The sequence below is a fragment of the Carlito syrichta genome, unplaced genomic scaffold (genome assembly GCF_000164805.1).
Source record: "Carlito syrichta isolate Samal-C Ts95f unplaced genomic scaffold, Tarsius_syrichta-2.0.1 Scaffold308851, whole genome shotgun sequence".
Lineage (NCBI taxonomy): Eukaryota > Metazoa > Chordata > Mammalia > Primates > Tarsiidae > Carlito > Carlito syrichta.
In genome coordinates this window covers 110,697-120,068 of record NW_007252947.1, presented here as the reverse complement: position 1 = coordinate 120,068, position 9,372 = coordinate 110,697, and the positions used below count along the sequence as shown (strand labels likewise).

General features: G+C 39.7%; 1 protein-coding gene across 1 annotated transcript in view; it reads right to left on the bottom strand.

The window, feature by feature from the left end:
- The window catches only part of SVEP1 (sushi, von Willebrand factor type A, EGF and pentraxin domain containing 1), a gene marked incomplete at its 5' end in the record, with an annotated part of 142,071 nt that overhangs the window by 29,749 nt on the left and 102,950 nt on the right, over positions 1–9,372 (bottom strand). Inside the window, 2 exons of the mRNA XM_008066174.1 lie at positions 4,405–4,581; positions 5,119–5,292. Coding sequence (XP_008064365.1) covers positions 4,405–4,581; positions 5,119–5,292 — 351 coding nt within the window. The remainder of the gene's footprint in view (positions 1–4,404; positions 4,582–5,118; positions 5,293–9,372) is intronic.

The window sequence follows — 9,372 nt, the reverse complement described above, 5'->3', positions numbered from 1 at the left end:
CATTCTTCTCAGACCTGGAAATGACAATACAGAAATTCATATAGAAACATAAATGACCATGAATAGTCAAAACAATACTTCGCAAAAAACAAAGCAGGAGATATCACACTTTAAGACTTTAAACTTTACTACAAGGCTACAATAATCAAAACAGCCTGGTACTGGTACACAAATAGGCATATGGAGTAATGGAACAGGACAGAGATTCCAGAAGAAAAATCTCAATTTTTCAACCAACTTATCTTTGACAAAGTCTCCAACAACAACCACTGGGGAGAGGAGAACCTATTCAGTAAATAGTCTGGGAAAACTGGCAGACCACATGCAGAAGATTGAAACAGGACCCCTACCTATCACCATACACAAAATCAACTCTAAATTGATCAAAGTCTTAAGTATAAATCTTCAAACTCCCACCTTGGCCTTCCAAAATGCTGGGATTATAGGCATAAGCTGCCACACCTGGACTAGTTCCCCTCATTTCAATATGGTAAGGCAGTGACTTTTTACTTTTGGGATTTTGTTAGATTGAATGACAATTTTTTTTTAAAGGAGACATGGTGTATTTTTAAATAAAAAATTTTATTATTAATTTTTCTTTGAGAATTTTACAAGAAGCCTTCAGATAACTAGAATTATTCTTGGATGGATTACAAGGTAGGAATCTTAGAAAATGCAGGAGACACCCTTACAGAAATCAGAGTAGGAACCAATTCCTGATCAAGACCCCAAGTACCCAGCCAGGCTTGGTGGCTCAGCCTGTAATCTCGCACTTTGGGAGGCTGAGGTGAGTGGATTGCCTGAGCCCACGGGTTCGAGACCCACCTGGGCAACTTGGTGAGACCTCATCTCTACAATAAATAAAAAAAATTAGCCGGGAGTGGTAGTGCGCGCCTGTAGTTCCAACTACTTGGAAGGCTGAGCGGAAGGATCGCCGGAGACCAGCAGGTTGAGGCTGCGGTGGCCAGGAGCGGCCACTGCACTCCAGTCTGGGTGACAGAGTGAGACTCCAACTCAAAACAAAACAAAACAAAACAAAAAAACCCAAGTGCCCATGCCATAAGAGATAATATACACAAGTGGGACTTCATCAAACTGAAAAGCTTCTGCAAAGCCAAAGAAACCATCAAGAGAGTGTGGAGACAGCCCACAGAATGGGAAAAAATACTTGCCAACTGTATATCTGACAAGGGCCTAACATCCAGGAACTACAGAAGCTCAAACATGCAGAACGGAAAAAAGCAAACAGTCACATTAAAAAGTGGGCAAAAGACATGAATAGATACTTCTCAAAATAAGATATGCGAGCACCCAACAGACACATGAAAAAGTGCTCAGCCTCAATCATCATCAGAGAAAAGCAAATCAAAACCACAGTGAGATCCCACCTAACCACAGTAAGAATGACCATTATTAATAAAAAAAACAACAGATGCTGGTGAGCATGTGGAGAAAAAGGAATGCTTCTACACTGCTGGTGAGAATGCAAACTAGTACAACCTCTTTGGAAAACAGTATGGCAATTTCTAAAAGAACTAGACATTGACTTTCCATATGATCTAGCAATCCCCCTACTGGGAATATACCCAGAGGAACTCAAATCATTCTACAAAAAAGATACCTGCAAACACATGTTTATTGCAGCTCTACTTATGATAGCAAAAACATGGAATCAACTGTATTGCCCATCAAAACTGGACTGGATAAAAAAATGTGGTACATATACACGATGGAATATTATGCAGTCATAAAGAAGGACAAACATATTGACTTCACATCAACTTGGATGGATCTAGAGTCGATCATACTCAGTGATCTGTCACAGAAACAAAGAACAGAGTACCACATGTTCTCACTCATAAATGGACCCTGAACATTTACTATAATACTATAAGAAAGGGATTGGCAGAAGCAGGATACTGCCAGGGGGTGGGGGAGAAGAGATACAACACCAATAAGGGCACCTGATCTCAAACTAGGTAAAGTGGGGACCAAAGGGAGGTTCAAACTTTACCTGTACGATGACCACTTGTATAACCTAATCCTGAATTGTACTCCATATCTTGAAAACAAAAAAAAATGTATAAAAAATAAATATTGCAATGCAACCTAAAATGAACTGCATTAGAGTTAGGAATAGCATACTGTAGAAAAACTGTGGTTTGTAACTAATTATGATTAGAATTGTCAGGTTATGAATGGTAGTGAAAAGCTGGGCTATACAGTTTGGGTGGATCAGAGGGAAAGAGCTTCCAAGTTGGGGCAACAGCCTGTAAAAACATCATGATGAGCAGCTGGTTTATTGCAGTGGTTATCAAAGCATGGATTTCAGACCACCTAGATGAGAATCACCTGGGGTTCTTACAAAAAAATGTACATTTCTGGGGTTTCTGGCTTATGAATCTGCAACTTACATGATCTCCTTGGGTGATTCTCCAGTAAACTACATTTTTTTTTTTTTTGAGTTGGAGTCTCACTCTGTTGCCCAGACTGGACTGCAGTGGCTGCTCCCGGCCACCGCAGCCTCGACCTGCTGGGCTCCAGCGATCCTTCCGCCTCAGTCTTCCAAGTAGCCGGAATTACAGGCATGCGTTACCACGCCTGGCTGATTTTTTGATTTATTGTAGAGATGAGGTCTCGCTGCCCAGGCAGGTCTCGAACCCGTGGGCTCAGGCAATCCACTCACCTCAGCCTCCCAAAGGCGCGGGATTACAGGCTGAGCCACCGAGCCCGGCTAGTAAACTACATTTTAATCATTGCTTTTTAGGGATAAATATCAGGACTACATGAAAAAATGAAGAAGGTTGCTGATCGTGTGAGAGAAAGATTTTTGTTTGAAGCTAAGGAATTCTTTTCTAGTAGAAAATGTAAAAGAAGATTGGTGATAACAAAATATAGTAATCTCCTTCTCTCCAAGGCTATCCCTCATTCTCTCAATAATATTGAGGAATAATTAAGTGTGCATAGAAGGGACACTTTCAATAAGCGTATGTCTCTTCTTGCCCTTTCTTCCAGTGATCCTAGTGGGGAGCGGAGCTCAAGGTAAGATATGTGAGTAGAACAAAACCAGTTGGTCTGCTTTGCTTCAGACTGGTGGTTTTAAACCACATTTAGAGAGTCAGAGAGAAACGTCCAGCTTATACATACTTCCTTCCTTCCATTTCACTAGGAGTAGATTTCATATATATTTGGGACCCAAATCTGGCTAGATGTATAATACACATTGACCTGGAGTGAAGTCAACATTCAAATGCTGCACTGGGCTGCTGGCTGGAAATTCAGGAACTTGGTCTCTCGCATATCTCTTCCTATCAGAAGATATTGCTAATGCACACCAATTTATTTATTTATTTTAAAACAAACCTATAAGATACCTATAAGACAGGTATTATTGATGCTATTAACAAACGGCAGCTCCAAGACTCAGCTAAGTTAAGGTACTAGCATAAGTTCAGAGTTAAACATTTTAAGGGTGAAATTCAAACCCAGGTCGTCTAGGATACCAGAATCTCTGTGTTTTTAAAAAAATTTCTTATCTCATTAATTGGAGGACAAGTGTTCTGAAGATGAAGACTGTTGTAGGCATAATATATCCCTATATAATGCAGCCTGGTGCCTTGCATCTGGTTAGCTTCAATTTATATTTTAATTGATTGCTGTAGTGAAAGTAGTTAGACAAGAGAGCCTGGAGGGCAGGAATTTGGGCAGGGTGATGTTTTAAATGGAAGTGGAAGTGTGTGTTTAGAGAAGTCAAGAGTTATCACAAGGCAACAAGAGATGCTGCCAGATTGCATGGATGTAGCAATATGGTACCAGCCCAGAGGTCTCAAATTGTGGTTTTTGGACTAGTAGTATCCTTATCAGCAGCACTTAGGAATTTGTGGTAAATGTGTATTCTCAGGCTTCATTCCAGACCTCCTAAAATCAGGAACTTGAAGGTGGTCCTCAACAGGTTTTTAATAACCTCTCTGGGTAGTTTTGATGCAGGCTTAAGTTTTAAAATAATCAAGGAATAATTTTTTGTATTGCAAGGCATCCATAGCCTATTAAAGGATAGGTTGAAGACTCTGACAGTGTGGAGAGAAATGTATATTTTAAGCTTAATACCTTGTTCATTCTTAGAAGATCACATTTTGAAGATCTGTTGAGTAAATCCTGGTCAGGTAGGTTTCAACTTAGTTCCGGGAATTTTTTTTTTTTTTTTAATGTTTGAAATTCCAGTATCTTTTTTTGAATTTCAAACATTAGTAATAACTGTGATCTATGATATAATTATGAACTATGTGATAACTATGATCAGAGATCTAAATATCTACAACTAAGTTACTTGACTGAAAATAAACTCACAGAGATGGGAAAACATTTTGCACTAATGGAAATAACTGGTTCCGCCTGTTGACTTACTTTCACATTTGGCACTTGTCTGTGTCCATGTCTCGTCAGGGTTGCAGGTAATGATGCCTTGGCCCTGGAGCAGGAAGCCTTCCCTACACCTGATAGACACATTCTGATCAACATAAAACTCCTTTTCAGAAAGCAGAGCGTTCTCAGGGATCACAAAAGGGACAGGGCATGGATTTGCTGTTAAAAAGAAAAGAAAATGCTTACTGATATTTTCCTTCTTTTCCTAATTTATTTCTTTGAAGGCAGAGTAGGAATCTTATAGGAGATGGGTTCTCAGTGATGATTATATGAGACTTAAAAACATAGAACTTCAAACATTAAACACATACTTGTTTTGAATCCACACAAAATTATTTGTATAGGTAAAATCAGATAAGATCTAATTCACTTTAAATGCATTTTCTTTCTTTACCTCTTTCCTATCTCCAGTATAATTCATTATATTTGGGTAAAATTTTTTTCATTAAGTTGCATTTTCTCTTATTGACTTTGACTTGTAATTATGCAAGGAGTCTGATACAAGTTGACTATCAGATAGGACTTAGATAACAAAACTAGATTTTAAAAATACCTCTAGAATCCAATTTTAATACATATGAACTGTTTTCTTTGCCAACATCCTGTATTAGAGGAGTTTCCTCTAGGTTTTAGGTATGTGGAAATCTTATCATGAAACCAAATCTGATTAAAAATCTCTCCTAAGTCAACACACACGTTTGCAGAAAGGAGCTGGGTGACTCCAGGTTCCATTTTCTGTGCAGTGTGCCTTGGGCAGCCCTTCAAGGCTGTAGCCTCTGTTGCAGGAGTATACCACGCTGGGTCCAGTGGTTGTGTTTTCAATGTCAGTCTTCCCATTCAGAAATTCAAGTGGCGCTTCACACCTGGTCTCTAAAAAGAAGAATAAAAGCTTTTTATTAAATGCTTCTCCAAGTCCTCTTTCCTTCTTTTGCTCCAGTTTGCCAAAGGTGCTTCATGCAATATATACAATATTATGGCCCACTAGTATGTAAGGCACAATGATAGTCATGGAAGGAGAAAAACATAGCATACATCCGTATTGGATTAATACATGCAAGTGATTAAAGATTACTTTTTATTCCTGTTGACGTTAGCTGCCTTTATGTATTTTGTTAGTAATAATACTAATAATATAATTAATAATACCAAGAGGAGGGGCATATGAATAAGCAGGTGGATAAACTTTAATAATCTCATTTTTAAGTTGCTAAGAGTGGCCAAGAACTTTCTATACAATATTAGATTTCTTTCTTTCTTTCTTTTTTTTTTTTTCAGTTGAAGTCTCACTCTGTCATCTAGACTGGAGTGCAGTGGCCGCTCCCGGCCACCACAGCCTCGACCTGCTGGGCTCCGGCAATCCTTCCACCTCAGCCTTCCAAGTAGCCGGAACTACAGGCATGCGCTACCACACCTGGCTAATTTTTGATTTATTGTGGAGATGAGGTCTCACCAAGTTGCCCAGGCAGGTCTTGAACCTGCAAGCTCAGGCAATCCACTCACCTCCGTCTCCCAAAGTGCTGGGATTACAGGCTGAGCCACCAAGCCTGGCCCAGATTTATTTCCTATAAAACTTAAATTGTAAACCCAGATAAAATACAGGATGCCCAGTTAAATTGAATACACAATAAATATATAGATAAATACATTTTTAGTAAATAAGCATGTATTAAATATTGCATGAGACAGATTTACATTGAAATTATTTTTTATTTGAAATTTAAATTTAATAGAGTTTCCTGCTTTGTTTTTTTTTAAATTCTAAATCTGGCCACCTTACCTGAGATTATCTCATTCAACAGTTGAAGAAAAGTGAGAATTAGCGAGGTTAAATATTTGGGCAGGGTTATACTGCTTATCAGTTGATATAAAATATAAAACCATCAGAAGGTAAAATAAAAAAAGGAAAGTACAAAGAACAGGAACCCAGAAGCTGAGGGAAAATTAGAAAAAGGGACATTTTATATGGCTCTTGAGGGATATGCCAACTTCATGAACTGTAAGGTAGTGTAAGTTATAAAGAATGATTGTGGATCATTGTGAGAAATGCTATTAACAGGAAAACACTATGAGGAAAGCAGAATCACCCTTCCTACACTTAAACAACGGACTTGAATCTTAATTTCATAATTTTCTCTAATACAGAGAAGGTGATTCTAGACTAGTGGCTCTCAATTTTGGCTATACTTTAGAGTCCTGGGAAGCTTTTATGGCCTATCCCAGACCGAATGAGTCAGAATCTCTATGTTGTAGTCTAGCTTCTGGTATTTTATTAAAAGTTTCTCAAATGGGACAACCCCCTCAGGTCCCCCACTGTGGGAGCTTTTCTGTCCTCTCAATAAATCGTGCTTTCTCAAAAACAAAACACCAACAAAAAAACTCCCTAAAAGATTCCAATGCTCAGTTGGAGCTGAGAGTCCCTGGACCCTGGATATGGTGCTAACGGACATCTTTGGGCATCTTTCAGTCTGGTGGGCTTTAAGACTGGGACCATGGATCTTAACCTTAGTCGTACTTTGGAGTAATGTGAGGAGCTTGAAAAAGGTAGTGATGCTGGTTCCTATCCCCAAAGATTCTGATACAGGGTGCAGACTGAGCTTTGGGAATTTTCAAAACTCCCTAGGATATTCCAATGGATATTAAACCACAGGTCAAAGGTGGTGCTGCTCTAACTATAATGTGCATGGGAATCATCTAGGGATTTTGTTAAAATGCAAATTTTGATTCAGTAGCATTGGCTGGGGCCTGAGATTCTCAGTTTCTAACAAGATCCCAGGTGCTGATGGGATCTAGTCTGTAGATCTACTGTGCTGCTAGGCTGCAGGTCATACTTTGGAGAATGCTGGTCTAGGGACTCCTGCTGACTTGAATGGGCTTCAGAGAAATTTGATAGATAACGGATATTAATATATTTAATAATTAGTAAATTATATAATGATCTTTCAGATCAGATTGCTCAGTATGAACACTTTTTCCTCCAGAAATATTTGTGTTTTTGATATGCCTAGGGAAAAAAGTATAATAAAATATATCAAAATATCAATAGTTTTAATCCTGAGTAGTGTGATTAAAATTATTTTTGATTTGCTTATTTGTGTTTTCTAATTTCCTGCAATGCACTTGTATCCTTTATTTATTAATTTAGAAATTAAAAGAAAAGAAAACCACAGGGAATAAATAATAGGATACAGAGTTTTCTATTACTATCTTGCATTTCAAAAGGATGGACTAATCTCTACAAAATGGAAACAACTCTCCTTTCCAACACCATGAGGGTTTCTAATGCCAGACATGTAGGTATGTTTCCTTTTCATTCCCCATTCTTCTCTCCTGCATATACATACACACACTATTTGATCATGAGCGGTTGAGATAAAAATAAACTCATATCAGGAATGCCCAATGTCCTAAATAAATAACACATTCCTGTGACTCGAGATACTATTCAATATTTAAAAAGTACTTTTCTATATAATATTTATCCAAAGTTTTGAGAACTAAAAGCTATATGTTCTCCACTGAGTTTCTGTCATATAATTTTCCTTAAAGACTTTAGGTGAAGCAGCTAGAGTAGTGTTTCTATCACAGAGTAAACCAAGATAGCGTTTCCTTAGCACCCAGAGAGAAATGGGACCAGCAGCATGCCCCATGACTCTTCAAAGGAGTGATAATAATCACACAGAAGAAGCCGGCTCCGTGGCTCAGCCTGTAATCCCGCGCCTTGGGAGGCTGAGGTGAGTGGATTGCCTGAGCCCGCGAGTTCGAGACCCGCCTGGGCAACTTGGTGAGACCTCATCTCTACAATAAATCAAAAAATCAGCTGGGCGTGGTAGCGCATGCCTGTAATTCCAGCTACTTGGAAGGCTGAGGCGGAAGGATCGCCGGAGCCCAGCAGGTCGAGGCCGGGAGCGGTCACTGCACTCTAATCTGGGCGACAGAGTGAGACTCCAACTCAAAATAATAATAATAATAATAATAATCACACAGAAGAGAAAAATTCATCGACATTGGCTGGAACTGACCAGAATCTTTCCTGCATCACCACAGTCCACTGGCTGCCTCTGGAAGCCTCCAGATGCAGCAGGGAAGGTGAGTGAGGGGAATTCAGGAGTACTGCCCTCTTGTGGACTTGGAGCGCCCCCTGATCCTTGCAGGACTCCAGTCCCTCATGGGAACTACCTTACCCACAGTACCTTACCCACAGCACCTTACCCACAGCTGTACTCTGCCAAACCACAAGATGTAAGAAAACAAAACAAAACAAAAAACCAAAACTTGAGTGATGCCAGCCATCATTTCACAGATACTCAACCCTTATGGGCGGTGTAGCTGCTATCTAGCTGGCATGGGAGGGGACATGCCCCAAGGGCAAATTCCACAGCAGCAGACTAAGAATACCTGAGGCCTTAAGTCAGCAGCACTTTGATATTCCACAAGGTAAATAGTCTGAGGCTAAATCAGGAGCCTGGTGGGATTCCTTGCCAGAGCAACCTTTCACTCCCCATGTAAACTCTTCTGTGTTGCCTTGCACAACATCATTCCCCTAGTGGCCTGGGACTCCCTCTTAATCCCCACTGGGAAGAGAGTGCAAACTTGTGGACTGCTTCAGCTCTTTCCCCCTGTACTCCCCTGGGAGGCTCAAAACAGACAGAGAATTTGGGAAATCACCAGATATAATACCTCAGCTTTGGGGAAGGCCTGATCCCAAACCCCAGGTAACATCATTTTCCAGGCCACTGCAGTCACTCAGGATGCTGAGAGCCAGTGCAGGTACCCAGCACAGGATTGGACAGCTGGCAACTGAGAAACTCACCAGATCAAGGCTATATAACATGGAATTCAAAAGGTTGATTATACAATTGATAAATGAACTTTGGAGAAAATTGAAAACCAATATATAGAAATTTTAAAAAACCCAAAGCAATCAGAACATGAATGAAAATTTCCCCAAAG